The sequence below is a fragment of the Carassius auratus genome, chromosome 10, assembly GCF_003368295.1.
Source record: "Carassius auratus strain Wakin chromosome 10, ASM336829v1, whole genome shotgun sequence".
Lineage (NCBI taxonomy): Eukaryota > Metazoa > Chordata > Actinopteri > Cypriniformes > Cyprinidae > Carassius > Carassius auratus.
The window spans coordinates 6,856,624-6,872,790 of record NC_039252.1 but is presented as its reverse complement, the minus strand read 5'-3'; the positions used below and the strand labels follow the sequence as shown (position 1 = coordinate 6,872,790).

General features: G+C 36.8%; 3 protein-coding genes across 3 annotated transcripts; 1 reads left to right on the top strand and 2 right to left on the bottom strand.

Annotated features, from left to right (window-relative positions):
• Positions 1–390: 390 nt before the first annotated feature.
• On the bottom strand, positions 391–1,784 carry LOC113110428 (protein FAM136A). The gene is made up of 3 exons (XM_026274624.1): positions 1,493–1,784; positions 986–1,126; positions 391–904 (listed from the first exon to the last, which is right to left on the bottom strand). Exons 1-3 carry the CDS (start codon positions 1,577–1,579, stop codon positions 716–718), a joined length of 417 nt encoding a protein of 138 aa, XP_026130409.1. The 5' UTR covers positions 1,580–1,784; the 3' UTR covers positions 391–715.
• Positions 1,785–1,868: 84 nt separating this feature from the next.
• On the top strand, positions 1,869–7,492 carry LOC113110395 (prenylcysteine oxidase-like). The gene is made up of 7 exons (XM_026274584.1): positions 1,869–2,008; positions 2,940–3,083; positions 3,360–3,566; positions 3,639–3,813; positions 3,918–4,129; positions 5,018–5,170; positions 6,415–7,492. The coding sequence occupies exons 2-7, from the start codon at positions 2,972–2,974 to the stop codon at positions 7,083–7,085; spliced, it is 1,530 nt and encodes a 509-aa protein (XP_026130369.1). The 5' UTR covers positions 1,869–2,008; positions 2,940–2,971; the 3' UTR covers positions 7,086–7,492.
• A 2,293-nt stretch (positions 7,493–9,785) lies between these two features.
• stoml2 (stomatin (EPB72)-like 2) lies at positions 9,786–14,861 on the bottom strand. The gene is made up of 10 exons (XM_026274599.1): positions 14,670–14,861; positions 13,419–13,571; positions 13,236–13,335; positions 13,106–13,164; positions 12,925–13,026; positions 12,699–12,833; positions 12,466–12,610; positions 10,513–10,592; positions 10,201–10,329; positions 9,786–10,103 (listed from the first exon to the last, which is right to left on the bottom strand). The coding sequence occupies exons 1-10, from the start codon at positions 14,712–14,714 to the stop codon at positions 9,978–9,980; spliced, it is 1,074 nt and encodes a 357-aa protein (XP_026130384.1). The 5' UTR covers positions 14,715–14,861; the 3' UTR covers positions 9,786–9,977.
• Positions 14,862–16,167: the final 1,306 nt, after the last annotated feature.

Below are 16,167 nucleotides of genomic sequence, written 5' to 3'. Positions count from 1 at the left end.
CTTTTTTTAGACAGGAAATGTTTTACGCTACATGTATCTAGAATATATGAAAGTTTCACTTTTTGAAATAAGTACAAAACAAAACAAACAACAACAAAAAAAATTTGCACGATATTCACATTTTTTGAGATACACCTCTATCCAAATCGATTTTAGGTATATATTAGCCCTTAATCAGTGTTCAAAAAGGATAACGAGTTTGGTGTTTGGGGTCTGATAGACCAGATCTTGTTTTAGATGTTGAAATTTTCAAATTTATAATGGATTTACTTTTATTTTGACAAACAAAATGAAAAAAAGTAATTATTTTTCTTTTCCCCATTTTTTTTTATGTGGGGTAATTTTGACCCCAAACACCTTAAACAGTAAAAATTATTTTTTTTACACACCTTTAGAACAACCAAATCAAGCCCAGTTTTATTGTGCATGTTTAGATAGATTATTTATGAAAAGTCGAGGAGTTTCATGCACCTGAGATGAAGGTAACACTTTTAAAGAAGGAAGGAAAAGTCCAGTGGGGTCATTCAACAGGCAGCAAGTTGCTTTGATCACATTATTTACTGTCTGTACAAAAACCACAAACAATATGGACAGAAATCATCACATGCCATTCACCAAGTAACAATCAGGTGACAGCAAAGATCACATTCTTCCATCCAGTGAACTCATGAGTCCACAGGAATAATTTCCTACAGCCTCGGCCACAGTCAGAGCTTCACTGAGGTTTTGAGTTCAGGCTGTCCTTCAGTCTGCGAGTCATGCTGGGCAGCAGGTTCAGGTGTTCATCCACACAGCTGCTCACACAGCTGTCCATCAGCGCCCGCACAGCAGGCTCCTTCGCCCCGGAGTCAAACAGATCCTTCGCCTTGTCATTACAGTACACTGTACACCTCGTGAGACGATCCTGTAGATGAATAAATGGTTATATAATATTATTCTAGTTATAAGACTAAAAGTGATTGATGGCTGACAGAAGTCGAGCGACCTGAAACTGCTGGAGTTCACTGGAGACCAGTCCTTGAGCTTCAGCCAGCGGAGCATGGCAGCGGTCTACACACTGGTGCACCTGCTTCATGGAGTGTCCTGGACTCTCACAACACTCTGCACTGCAGCGGAACATGCGGCCCTGAAGAGCGAAAGAGCATCAGAAGCCATTACTTAATCAACCTTTGACTAATAAGTGGTCAAAAACTGTACAGCTGGCTTAAGACAATATAGTAAATCTACAGAGAAAAGAAAAACTGATTACTACACATTAGCAGAAGCTGAGCTGACATGTCGAATATTGACAGCAATGTTCTATAGTGTAACATTCTATACATACAATTATTTAAACTCTGCCAAAACATTTTAAAACTCCCACCAATTCTTGTCTAAATATTGCATTAATGTTGACAAAGAGCAACAGTGTTGATCACAGTTATCCTGGATGGTGTCTAGATCCGTTACTCTTGTATTCAGTTTTTAGGAGGAACATGAACATGAATCTTACCTGCATCTCCCGGATGTGATCTTTCTCCAGACTCTGCAGCATCTCCTCCACTGCCTTCTGCACGCGCGCCTGCTGCGCTTCTGCCATTCCTGACCTCACATCAGCTACTTTTATCGGCAGTAACTGCTGGTTATAAAGCTACTGCTTTCGTCCAGCGACTCAAAAAACAACAACACATTTGACTAACAAAGCCTGGAAATCATCACGAAAACGTTCAAATTTTAAAACTTGAAATGAAACCAAAATCCTGCAGTAGGTTCACCTCCTCCTACTACCATAGACAGTAAAAGCCTACTACACCTCACACGTCACTTCCGCCGTGGAGTGCAGTGCGTCCGATTTCCGCTTCCTTTCGTCGGCTGCTGAAGTTCACGCAGCTGTTTCTTCTTCTTCGTTGGAGTTTTACAACAGTTGGACTTGGTGTCCATAGAGTCGCATTACTGCCATACGCACCTGTTTTATGCACTTTATTACCTTTAAACTTTATTTTAACTTCTCATCTCGAACTTTAAACAGGTGAGGTACATCTTTTTAGAGCTTTGTTGATGGTAATACACCAGAAGTTGGACTGTCAAGCGCCATTAAATCGTACAAGATGAAGTTTTTGCAGCTGCGTGAATCTGAACGAGACATGCATGAAAATGTCTGTTTAACAGGAAACTTCTCAACTCATTTGTTTCTTCGCATCGATTAGACTCTGTCCTCTCTGGCTGCTGTATTATCAGTGTCATTTATTAAACATTTAAGTTTTTATTACATTTCACATGATCAGACTGTCGATTCATTCTTGCGTTCAATAATGTTTTTACTTCAGAGTTTCTCAGCCAGGTGTCTTCAAGTGAGCTTTTAAAGGGACCCTGGATTAATTAAAATATTTTAAATCAATAAATTATTATTGATATAATAAATTACCTTACTCTAATACATTATTCTAAAACTGAATAGGTTTTAAGGAAATGAACAGGAATCACAAAATGAATCGTGGTTAATTTAATGTAAATACTCTAAATTTCTGGTTATAAATAGTAAAAAAAAAAAAAAACGAGTAGCGTTGTCGTGTATGTTATGTACAGCAGAATCGTGACCGAGTCAAAAACCCGTTTTTTTTATTATTAATATTCATAAACAAATACAGACAGTAACATGTTAATAACAACAAAATAACGAAAAGCAAAAGAAACATGAAAAGGCAGACGTAGTCACTTCACAAAGTTAAATAATCGCTGAATGTTGTTTTTAGGGAAAATATTTTGCCGTAATGAGACATATTTCACAGCTATGCATGCATCTTTATGGTTTTCTCAGCTGTAAGGTCTTATAGACCAGATAATGAAATATTGATCTGGTAGCAACATGCGTGATTTGTCTTGTAGAGCAAGAGATCTGACCTTTCTTTTTTTTTTTTTTTTTTCTTTTTTTTACTATTTTCCTGCCATTTGTTTTTCAGATGTTAATAGTGAGAAAGCCTGAATCCCCAGAATGGCTCTGAGACACCTGTCGGTGAAGGCGCTCCTCTTCTTTGGGCTCTGTCTGGTGGGACGCAGGGGGTTTGCCTCTGCTCCTGAACTCAGAGAGCCACCAAAGAAAATCGGTATGGTAAATTTAATTTGTTACGTAAGAATTGTTAGACTTCAATCCCTGTGAAGCCTGACATATGAAATAATATTAAGAAAATTTGATTAAATTTTTTTTGTATTTTATTCAAACTCTACACAAAATGTAAGAAAAAGGGTTACATGTTTGATTTGAGTATCGTATTTAATATTTCATGCTTTTATGACTTGTTTAGGATGATATCGTGTAAATACAGAGCTCATACTGGAGGACAAATGTGGTGGGATCTGATAAATGTGCGTTTCTCCTTCAGCAATAATTGGCGGTGGTATCGGAGGCACGGCGGCAGCGTTTTTCTTGAGACAAGAGTTTGGACCGGCAGTGAAGATCGAAGTGTTTGAGGCTGGGACTGTGGGAGGGCGTCTGGCCACTGAAAACATTGGAGGATATGAGTATGAGACGGGAGGATCTATTATTCACCCCCTCAACCTGCACATGAAGCACTTTGTGGACAGACTCGGTCAGTATCTACTTCCCTCTCAAGCTTCCCTCATGATGTTCTTCTCTAAAATGCAGAACTGGATACTTTCAGGTCTGTCTCCTCGTGCCGATGTTTCTTCTAAGCTGGCGATATTTGACGGCAAGGAGCTGACGTTTGAAGAGAGCGACTGGTTCATAGTGAACGTCATACGCATGCTGTGGAGATACGGATTCAACTTCATTCGAATGCATATGTGGGTGGAGGGCATACTGGACAAGTTTATGAGGTTTGTCTGTTGTGTTGCCATTATTGTTTTCTAGTAGTGAATAGACTGAACATAAGCAGGTAACATCAGAGTCTGTTTATTGTCCATGTCTGTCCTCCCTGTAGGATATATCAGTACCAGCAGTTTGGCTACTCGTTCTCCAGCGTGGAGAAGCTGCTTCATGCTATGGGTGGAGACGGCTTCCTCTCTCTGGTCAATCAGACGCTGGAGGAGACCATGCTGGCTGAGGGCTTCTCTCAGGTCTTTCTCAATGATGTCGTAACACCCGTCACAAGAGTCAACTACGGCCAAAGTGTCCGAATCAATGGATTTGTGGGTATGCTTGTATTATATATATAATGAAAATTCTTCATTAATGACACTAGGGTTGGTGACATGAAATATTTTGGGGTCTGAATTGATTAATTTATTTAAAAACATACAATGACTTTTTCTATGATTAGCATGATTTTAAATTCTGATTTAAAGTTCATCCCAATAGGGAAAAAATTGCTTTGCATAATTTTTATTATTATTATTATTTCTCAGGCGAATAAGCAATGAAACTGTTATTAGTATATTTTAGAGCTGTCAGAAATTTATTTTTGTATCCAAAATAAAAGTTTTTGATTACATAATATATGTGTATATATTATATGTATATCAGATAATTTAAGCTTTTTATGACGAGGCAAGATAAGTTAAGGTTGTCAGATGTCATATGGTGCGACCCCTAGGAAACATAATATTTATAAATGAATAATTTATATTCCCCAAAAATAATTTTTACCTTGAAAAATGTAAAAACATTTTTTTTTATAATTACCATATGTACATTCACAACTATTTGAGGAAAATATGTAATTATATTTTACTTAAACCAATTTACGTTTTAGTTATTACCATTTTTTCCCTACATCAAGTTTTTCAGAATTAAACCAGCATCAATGCAAAGATACATTTTTGCAACATGTTTTAAACTAGTTAAGATCTTTTCCCTCCTTTTCTCACTATTATTTGCCATTGCCTCAGATGCCACAGAGAGCATTAGCTGCAATAATATATCAGGCATTTTTATAGTTAGTTTTTAGATCACAAATTTGATGTGTCAAATAGGATGTTTTGCATCACTACCAGTGTAAAATGGCCCTCTCACAAAATCCGTTGGGGAGGACTGATTTATTAAGATACAGAAGTGTGTGAATGTGGCACATTGTATTTGTAGGTGCTATTGCACTAGCAGGAGCCGACTCAGGATTGTGGGCAGTGGATGGAGGGAATAAGATGGTTTGTTCCGGGCTTCTGTACCACAGCAAAGCTGAACTTATTCCAGCTCGTGTGACAGCCATCTCCATGAAGACGAGACCATCCAAAACTGGTACAGTCAACTTTTTATATATTATGTACACTGCCAACTAGACATGTGCCAGTATTCGGTAATGCAATATATCACGGTAATTAATATGCATGATATTGTCATCATGGGCACTTCTAAATACCATGAATAATTAGATAATACAAATTACTCAGAATTTGGGATGCATTTTAATAATACTATTCCTTTCCTATTATTTTTCAAACTTTTTTTTTTCATTTTAATCTGGACTACAACATGCCCCTAGATATTGTTTGAAAGTGTTTTGATCCAATATTGTTCATTCACACTTTACATCAGGGCTTCATTAGGGCCAATAGAAATTCTTCTGAACATTCATTAATCTTAGGTATAGCAATATTTAATAACACGATGTTAAAATCTAAAGTTGCAACTAGGGATGCACGATATTGGATTTTGGCCGATATTCGATATGCCGATATTTTCTAAATAATTTTGGCCGATGCCGATACCGATATCGATATATATACAAATATATACTGATATATTTACAAATATATACTGATATATTTAAACTTTAATTTTACTGAAGAGAAATCCATGTATCTCTTCTGTACTGATTCTACCATAAATTTATTATTTTACAAATGTAGACAGACATTCACATCTGAAAAACAGGTCAATTATTTCACTTGGAGAATATCGGTTTGGCTCATCGGCAGAAATATTCATATCGGCCGATACCGATAATGGTCATTTTAAGCTTTTATCGGCCGATACCGATGTTGTGCCGATATTATCGTGCATCCCTAGTTGCAACTATTATTTAATGAACTAACATGAACTAAGACTTATATTTTTAAACAAAGATTAATAACTTCTGTAGCAAATGTAGCTATTGCTCATTGTGAAAGTTAATGGTCAACTAATGGGGTCTTATTGTAAACTGATACCTATTGGTCTTTATAGTTCTTTTGCACTTAAATCTGTGTAAAACTTTTAACTTTATTTTTCTGTTTTGCTTTATTGTATTAAAATTTTCAGTCATTTAACCTGTCATACTTTATTATGACAACTTTTTGAAACTAAATATCAGTACCTTGATAATACTGTATATCGTGATTAAAAGTATTAGCAATTAATCGCAACAGGAAAATTTGATAATGGCATATCCCTACTGCCAACAAAAGCTCACAAGTTTGGGGTCAATAAGTTGATTTCTTGCCAAACCCAAATAGCCTTGTCATATTTTATCACATTTTTTTTTTTTTTAATCACACCTTCAGGTTCCGCTTCAAATTTCTACGAAGTGAACTATGTTGGCGAATCTGGTGCCGCCCATTCCACGTACGACATAGTTGTAGTTGCCACACCTCTCCACCAGGGCATGTCTGACATCAACTTCTCAGGCTTTTCTCCTCCCATCCCAACCCACTTTCCTGGTCGCTTCCACCAAACGGTGGCCACGCTAGTGCACGGTCTGCTCAATGTGTCCTATCTGGGCACCACAGTGAAGCCGGAAGACTTCTTTGTTTCTGCCGTCCTCACATTAGACAACAAAGCCTGTGAGATCCACAGCCTGAGCTCTCTGAACCCAGTGAAGATTCCCAAGGGTTACTCCCGCAGCGCTGCCAGTCAACAAAAAGTATGGAAGATCTTCTCACCTCAGCCACTTTCTCAGAAGAATCTGCAGGAAATCTTCCTTTCCTGGGACTCGGTGTCAGAGAGGCGCTGGCTCGCGTACCCCTCCTACAGCCCACCGCACCGCAGGACGCCTCCCTTCATCCTCCACGATCGCCTCTACTACCTCAACGCCGTGGAGTGGGCGGCCAGCGCCATGGAGATGAGTGCCATTTCCGCCCGTAATCTGGCCCTGCTCGCCCACCACCGCTGGTACGAGCAGACGGACAAAATCGACCAAGAGGACCTGCACACCAGACTCCGAGGTGAACTCTGACGGAGCAGCGCTGCAGAAATGCTTCGGGTTCATAAGCAATCAAATCTAGAATGGAGAAGAGAGACAGACCTGTGCTGTATATTTTTCAAATGAACTTTTTAGGTTATTACATAAGTAATTACAAATTAACACATCCACAATAATCATTACTGAAATGAGAAATGGGTTTCACTAGTGCTGTTTTTATGAAAATAATTAATAACCATAAAAGGGTTTTGACTGACGATAAACTATTACTTTGTCCCCTACAAATCTTGGACTGGTATTTATAGTAGAATCACTTAAAATTAATGAATTGAAATAAAGCTAAACTTATAGAAATATAAAACACAAACATGACAAATGTTGATTTTGAAGTACTAAGATTTAAATAAATATAAATAAAAGCTAAATAAATATAAATAGAATAGGAAAATAAATAATAATAAAAAAAATCTATAATAATATACTAAAACAAGCATTAAAATTTAAATTAAAATTTCCAAAATGAATAAATATTATAATAGTGTAGAAGATAACACTTCATCAAATTATTATATATTGTATCAGATAAACATACCATATTTAATAAATATTTGTAATAGTTTTGTTTTAGATTTCGAAAGCTAAATTTGTAAATGTTCATTTCATACTTACGGGTAAAACAAGTTTCACAAACGACCGAGCCATGGAGAAAACTACTATTTGAGATCATTTTTGTACGCGGTCTGTCTATATTCATCTTTGTGCTGTGTGTGTGCTGTACATCACAGATTTTCATTACCATCTGAATTTTGTGCTAGGAATCTTGAGTGCCTGTTATTCTAAATGATGATTTTCATTACATTTTTTACCATGTCACTTAAAACAGATACTGGAATAAAATGACTTAAATTAAAAATAGCATAAATTAAAGACTGAACAACAAATACAACCATTCATGATAATTACAGTTAAGACCTGGAGTTGTTCTAAACTAAAGTTTCATGAGATTTCCTTGCCTAGATGCACTGTAAAACATCACAGTAGTAGTGACTTGGATATACAGTCCACTTTACTGCTTGTGATAAGACGCTGTCACTCTTCTCAATGAAATGGAACAAAGTAATGATATTGATTACTACTGTGTGTGTGTTTAACACTATCATGTGCCAGGTTTCCACAGGTTTGAGATGTACGTGTTTAACTGTGGTTAAATCAGTCTGCTTCACCTGCTCAGTCCTTGAATACAGCCTCAGTGGCCTATATCTTTCATGCATGTGCTGAGACACTTCAGAATTCTTATCATTTTATTCTTCCTGCAAAATGTGCATTAAGTATAATGTTAATTATTCTTGGTGGTTTTTCAACAATGCAAAAGTTTAAATGACGTTTAAGAATTTGAAAGAAAGGATGTGTGACTTCATTTTACTTCAGCTGACCGAAGTCAAGTATTGAATATATATTATGAATATGTATTTTGTAAAATTCTTCTGAAAAATGTAAATTAAAAGTAAAAAAATCTGTAAAAATCTCTTTCCCAGTGGCACTCACAGTCCTGGTGAACTTCAAGTATTAATACTACTGACACACGGGTTGGGATTTGACATGTTTCCAACACTCTTAACTTTTCATGCACATGAGCCTTTCTGATCAATGACTTGCTTGTTAATGTTTCCTTCCTGGAAAGCAAAAGATTTCATTCTTTTCACATTTAAATTTCTTAAGGAACAGTGTTAAGAAATGAATGAAGAGTGCTTTTATAAGAACAAATGGATGCTGTTTAATAACTTTTTAGTTATTTTGTTTATTGAAGATCACAACCTGTTTACAATTTTCAATAAAATGTCTTTTAATATGTAATTTAAATGTCTTTGTGTATAAATCTTGCATACCCACCTGTTCATGTCACCCTTCAATAAGGGACCACTACACTTAGTGTGGCTCCTCTTTGAGCTGTTACTTACCTGGCTGTCTTATTATTCATATTACCATCAAAAGTGTTACATGCGTTTTATTTTTTAATCTTTGCATGCTACAACATGTATATTTGCTGTACACATATATTATTCCAAAATAAGGGTCCCATAATTATGCCTTGAACACCCCTCTTAAACTGTTTATGGCCTGAGTCTACGTGTCTCAATTCTTGCTAGAAAGGTTTTTCTCAGCTCGATTTATTATTAATATAACACACAACTTTAGATTTCATCCAGACTAGATGAAATTAAAGTAACATTCAGGTTTAAAATAAGTTAAGATAAGTCTGTCTACAGTATAAATAGTCTTAGTCATCATAAATAATCAGTCATCACTGGCTGACTATACATGATTTTCTACTTTAAATCATAAGGGGATACCCCTGAATTGTAAATGGCACTTTTTTTTGGACGTTTGCTGTAGTGTACTTCTAAACACAGAAAATAACTCCACACTTGTGTTATAAAATATCTAATCTTTGATTGTGACAAAAGTGACTTCTGTGTGAGCCTGCTTCCATACATTGCTCAACTCTTTAAAAATACATGTTTTTGAAAAGAAAAAATTATAATAAAATAAATAATTTACAGCCATACCGCATTTACTAATATTCTGCAGTTCACCAGTTAATTCATTTGCGATTCATTTGGACTGCATGAATATTATCAGTATTATTTTACAATAAAGTATAATATTTTCATTATTAAAAAAATGAATAGAATGATCTTTCATACAAGCACTGGGTCAGTGATTATCAGGAAAAACTAGATAATCCAGATTTATTTTAATAAAACAAACACACACACACACAATAAAATCTTTGTGTAGTTACACCATTATGCTTTATCATTTTATCATCATATCATTTTAGTTTTCTCGCATCAGTCCTCTACAACCAGAATCTTTGCGGTATCAGCAGTTTCTGTCCTTTATCCCAGAATGAGACTCAAATCTTTATTTACGCTCAGTTTCGGTTTCAGAAACAGTTTCCCCTTCCAGAATCAGCTCATTATTAGTCTCAGCAGTCACACTGTCTGCTGTGCTCTTTGTCTTCGATAAACTCCCATAAATCGCCATGGCCTGAAGACAGGAGAACAGTGAGGTATACATGTCAACTAGGGACATGAGTGTAGTTATTAGGAAATATTATGTGCAATATATATGAATGAAGCCATACCTGAGTGACCATGCTGCTGATGTCTCCTGTGTTGGAGGGCAGTAAGATCGTGTTGGATTCCTTGGCCAGGTTGGAGAAAGCGGAGACGTACTGTTCGGCCACAGTTAAAGATGCTGCAGCGTTTCCATTCTGTACAGATACAGTTATGAAAGATCAAGAAGATGCCAAGATAATATAAAACAGCCAGAACTCACTACGTTCATCTTTGGTTTGATACTGTATCATTTTGCACACATGCTAATATACAGTGTGAGGATGTATAAGTGTGATATGGTTCTTATGAAGGTTATTCATGAGGGGAATCGGATCTACCTGTCGAGTGAGTGCCTCGGACAGCAGCCGGATAGCTTTGGCCTTTGCTTCAGCTTTAGCCAAAACAGCATTCGCTTCACCTGTTCGGGTGAAACAAGATCATTAATACGGGTGAGCATAGTGAATATTTCAACAATGAACATAAATAAGTAAATATTTATTTGAGAATAAATGCAGCATAACTAAATCTATATAGCTGCAAGCAGCGATGGCGGGCCCGAGCTGTCAGCGCAAACACCACCCCGGTGGCATCAGCTATTAATATCCCCTCCTAATGGCCTTAGATTTCAACGTGTGTGCCAATTTTCTAAAGTTTCCCCTGGAAGGTTTTAAAAAATAATAAGTATAATAATAATCCTGAGGAAATCAATAGGGCTCTTTCCCCCTTCGCGTTTGAGTGCTAATAACACTTAGGGGAACAAAATGACCCTGCGCCCATTGGCTCGGGCCCTAATAATAATGATTTTGTTATCCTTAATAATATTAAAACTAGGGGTGTAACGATACGCGTATTCGTATTGAACCGTTCGGTACGACGCTTTCGGTTCGGTACGCGGTACGCATTATGTATACCGAACGGTTCGTTGGAGTAATTAATTATATTTGAAAAAAAAAAAAAAGAGAGAGAGAGAGAGAGAAATATAATGATATGCGTTCAACAAGGTAGCCCAATAACCCAAACAATGTAACAGGCAACGCCCCTGACACTCCCGAAGAAGAAAAAAACACCATCTTATATGTTTATGTTAGGCTACTCAGCAGGCGCTCGCTCACTCAGTACGCGCTGAAGGCTCGTTGCAAAATATCCAATGCGTTTAACAGACTAGAAATGAGAAGATCCTCCAATAACCAACAGGTCTGGTGTTTGGGTGCACTTTGGATTCCCTTTAAGCTATAATGGTGATGGCAAGAGAGTGGTGGATAAAAAAACAACGGTATGTCGCATCTGCAACATGACAGGGTACACCAGCGGGAATAAAAAAAAAAAAAACACCAGCGGGAATATCTGGGATATATGCGTCAGTACTATCTGAGAAAAGACGAAAAAAAAGGAGAAACATGCACGCAGCAAACTATCCCTGCAGCATTTAGAAACTATAGCTTACAGGGAATCCAACCCAAACACCAGACCTGTTGGTTATTTTAGGATCTTATATTTCTGGTCTGTTAAAGGCATTCGACATTTTGCAACGAGCCTTCAGCGCGTGCTGAGTGAGCGAGCGCCTTAGGGGCCGTTCACATATCGTGCCTAAAAACGCATGGAAAACGCTAAGCGCGTCTTTCTCCTCCTTTCCAAAGCGCTCGGGCAGAAGCGCTCATGAGGCGTCTGTCTTTGCTAAGCAACAATGACGTGCTCTCTCCATGAGACGCGGAAATTTCAGCGAAGGATAAATGGATTTGCAGCTCTAAAAATCGCTTGCAGTAGCTCTGCTACTAAATTTATTTCAAAATTGCAATCCATATACAACTATGATCAGCTGTTCCTTCATCTTGGCTGAGCTCTCAACGTTGTTACGGGAAAGGATGAAGCTGATTGGTTAGTTCTTGTCACATGACCCGCGGTGCGCTTGCGGCATTCTGAAAAGTTGAGATGTTTTTACATTTTGCTGTATCTAAAACGTATCGAACCGAACCGAACCGAACCGTGACATCAGTGTATCGTATCGAACCGAACCGTGAATTTTGTGAACCGTTACACCCCTAATTAAAACATACAAAAATAATAACCATTACAATTTGTACAATAATTGAGACCATTATGTCTCATGGTACAGAATGGTTATTACATTTAAATTAATTTTTTTTATTTATGAAAATGTTTTGGTATTTTTAGTTAATGAGATTCTGCCAAAAAGGACATGCAGTTCAGAGGTGAGGCAGGTTATTACAGAAATCATTTTGAAAAACTATTTTTCTGAAACCCCCAGCCAGATGTTAAGTAAAAGACCCCACCAGCAGCTTTGTTAATCTGTTCGGTCTTCTGTCCCTCAGATGCCAGAATCTGAGCCTGTTTGCGCCCCTCGGCCACATTGATGGCCGCCTCTCTCGTCCCCTCTGACTCCAGAACAGTGGCTCTCTTCTTCCGCTCGGCCTCCACCTGACCGTGATTCACGTTTCATCAGTCACATAACTGAGAGGAGATCGCTGTAGTCTGTGAGATGAAGTTGAAGAGCAAATGGTCATACCTGCATTTGCATTGACTCTTTCACCCGTGGAGGAACGTGAATGTCTTTGATCTCGTATCGAAGACATCGAATCCCCCATTCGTCTGATGCCTGGTTTATTGAGTGGACCATATTGGCATTCAGGGACTCTCTTTCCTGTCAAACAAGAAAAATGACCCTTAAGCACACAAATTAATGGTGAATAAGATCTTGTGTCAGTCACTGAGAGATTGCCTGGCATTCACACCCTAAACACTTTGTCCAGGGTCAGTTTTCCCAGCTCTGATCTCATGGTGGTCTGTGCCAGCTGTGTGACGGCATATTCTGGGTCCTCCACTCCATAACTGGCCTTCAGAGGAGAACAGAAGCACACTGTGAGAGGACAAGCCTCAAGAAATACTGGCAGAAAGCAGAAAAAAAGTACTTACCTTAAACGGGTCGAGTATCCTGAGATATAAAACTCCATCAATCTGCAATGTCACATTGTCTGAAAGCAAAAAGACATATTGGTTTCATCTAAAACGATCCATGGAAGTAGAGGAGTGGAAAAAGACTTACCGAGGGTAACTGCTGACTGCTCTGGCACATCTATCACGATCTCTTTTAGGCTTTGAACATATTTAACTCTGTCCAGGATGGGAATTAAGAAGTTCAGACCCTGCAGGAAACAAAAAAATGTGATATTTTAAATGGCTGAAAAGTGATTTAAATACATTGAAGATATTTGTATGGCTAACTCACAGGTTCCAGGATTCGGTGGAAACGGCCCATTCTCTCCACCACCCAGGCTTCCTGCTGGGGTACGAACAGAACCACGGTGTTCATCGGGAGGCTGGAAGCCCATCGCTGCTGAGCTCGGCTCCCCCACAACACAGGCACGGTTCGCTGTGAATGCTGTACACAGAAGAGACAGGATGCGATGTAGTAATGAAGAGAAGCAAATAACATAGCTCCATACACACACATATATGAGAAGTATAATACAAATAATAATCGCTGTACCCATTGCAGGGGTGCAAAATTCAGCGCAACACCGGCCGGGATTTCTAAATCGCCCAAAATGTCCCACTTATGAAGTCGTAATTAGGAGCATGTCGCATTTTATTAGCGGTTCAAAATAACAGTGGTTTGTGAAAATTTATGTTTTGCCTAAATAATTTGATCAGGATCGTCCATGTGAATGCTGCTGCAGTCTTAGGTCCCCCCAAATGCTCTCATTGGATGAGACACGTGATGTCACTCATCCCAAACCAGAACTGATCAACATGCCACCAAATCATTTTTCTTAAAAAGGAAACAAATTAGTTGTTAATTTTAAGAGACCGGTCTTATGTTGTCTTGCATATCTAGTATTCCTCTTTAATAAAGAAAAAATACTTCTTATCCAAATTACTCTATTAATCAATGGAATAATCAGTAGAATACTCCATTACTAAAATAATCAATAGCTGTAGCCCTCATAACTATATACGTAAAAATGTTTTATATGATTTGGTTTGAAAATGACCATGGTGACATCAGCAAACATTTAAATTCAGTTTAGAAGTAAGGCAACCTAATGCATGAATCATTCACAAAAAAATGTTAGATCAAATTTGATTTCAGATTTGACCTTAACGCCCTTAAAATATTAGTACAACTTGTTGTACTGGTTTCTTTCCAATTTTTTATTTCCTGTCAATGAAGATACATTCCACTGTCTCTGCAATGGCAAAAAAGTCAAGGTTTATACAAACAGTCACCATTTATGTAACGTTAAGGCTTTTAATAAAGGTTAAAGTTGAAGTTCAGGCACACAGGACTGTGGGATGGAGTTGATGATACAACCATCACATGCACATTATTGTAATTTTAATTTATTTAATAAATAAATAAATAATTATTTAAATGATCTTTAACGTAAACGTTTGACCGAAAGTGAAAAGTGTAAGCATTCAACTGAAGTGTCAAGCAGTGCTAAGTCCTCAGAGCAACATCGCACACGTTTGTTACCTTTAAAAGTCCGCTCCCTGCCCGACACACCACCGTCCTGAGCATGTTCAGCCTTTATGCAAACAGACGCTAGAAGATGACTGTATCAGATTAATGAATTCTTCTCGGGTTTGCACTACAAACGCGACCCTCTTACAGCAGGAAAAAATCACGTTACAACATGACGAGCGTGCGTCAGTGACAAACATCCGAGTCTGCGAGGGAAACAAATGCTCTTATTATTCGGTTCCGGTGTTGTGCCAACGTCCGTATGTGAAATATTACAAACAAAAAAGATAACATTGTTACAAAATTTATAAGCACTACACTTTCATAAATTATGTAGTATTGCATCAAATAGCTTTACATAAGTCAATAGAAATGATAGTTTGTTGTGGTGAATGTGCAAAGTGGGCTCACATGGACAGCTCAAGTTCAGTGTTGTTATTAACCAAAAATACAACTATTAGTTTTCTTAACTGAAATTAGGCTAAAATAAAAGAAAAATATATAATGATTTGACGAAACCTGTATACAAAATAACAAATGAAGTACTACTAAAACTAAATCCGAAAAAAAAAACTAAATTAAAATAGAAAAAAAATACTAAATAGAAAATCTATTTTGAAATATGAATAAATAAAAATGATATACTATATAATAATATAATAGTATACAAATAATATTGAAATAACAAATTATGTTCAGTCAGTGGTCTTCATTCACAATGGAGATTTGTCAAAATAATGCATTGTGATGTAAGTTAAAATAAAAACACTTTTCTTTCAAAAATTAATGTATTTTAATTGGTTTGATGTGCATCAAAGTGTCATATGACAAAGTCTCAGAAATTAATAAATTTGCCCAACAGGAGGTTTAATAACAGAAATATTAATTTTATCAGTATTTTACTTTGTTTTTCATTTCTTGTCCATATGTCCACCTGATGAAATATTAAATAAACATACATAAACATACAACTATGTTTACAAAAATAAAACAGAAAAAAAAAGAAAAGAAAAATGTAAACAACTACAAAAATAAATAAATAAAAAGTGCCGGGGTAATAATATAAAATAAAAATGAGGGTACAATCAGATAAAAAAAACAATATTATTATTATTATGATTTTTATTTTTAATCTCAAACTTTCAGTTTTAAAGTTAACGAGCTCTATTTACAGCCTTACTTCAGTCAACAAAATCATAAAGTTGGGGAATTTGTAAGAAAAACTGCAATTATAAATGGGAAATCTGGTCAAAATATAATTAATTAATTAAATAAAATAAGTTTACTTTATTTTATTATGGGTTAAATGACAAAAACTAAACAGTATGAAGCCAGGGAAAAAATGGAGAGAGGAAAGAAAATATAAGAAGAAGAAGGATAGAAAAAAGGAAAGTGCAATCACTTTCTATCACTCAAGGATTTTGAAAACAGAACACAAGTGGACAGGTTTAATTGCCTTTCTATTTGTTGAATAGTACAAAAACAGTTTTACAATTCTTTATAAACCTTT

Bases quoted from the DNA above. Each gene is read 5' to 3' on its own strand.
- LOC113110428 (XM_026274624.1), bottom strand. From the start codon at position 1,579: ATGGCAGAAGCGCAGCAGGCGCGCGTGCAGAAGGCAGTGGAGGAGATG. The intron at 1,127-1,492 runs GTAAGATTCATG...TTCGCTCTTCAG, and splicing joins ATCACATCCGGGAGATGCAG to GGCCGCATGTTCCGCTGCAG. The intron at 905-985 runs GTCGCTCGACTT...ATTCATCTACAG, and splicing joins GTGAACTCCAGCAGTTTCAG to GATCGTCTCACGAGGTGTAC.
- LOC113110395 (XM_026274584.1), top strand. From the start codon at position 2,972: ATGGCTCTGAGACACCTGTCGGTGAAGGCGCTCCTCTTCTTTGGGCTC. The intron at 3,567-3,638 runs GTCAGTATCTAC...GGATACTTTCAG, and splicing joins GCACTTTGTGGACAGACTCG to GTCTGTCTCCTCGTGCCGAT. The intron at 3,814-3,917 runs GTTTGTCTGTTG...TCCTCCCTGTAG, and splicing joins ATACTGGACAAGTTTATGAG to GATATATCAGTACCAGCAGT.
- stoml2 (XM_026274599.1), bottom strand. From the start codon at position 14,714: ATGCTCAGGACGGTGGTGTGTCGGGCAGGGAGCGGACTTTTAAAG. The intron at 13,572-14,669 runs GTAACAAACGTG...TTCTGTGTACAG, and splicing joins CAGGGAGCGGACTTTTAAAG to CATTCACAGCGAACCGTGCC. The intron at 13,027-13,105 runs GTAAGTACTTTT...TCTCCTCTGAAG, and splicing joins GGATACTCGACCCGTTTAAG to GCCAGTTATGGAGTGGAGGA.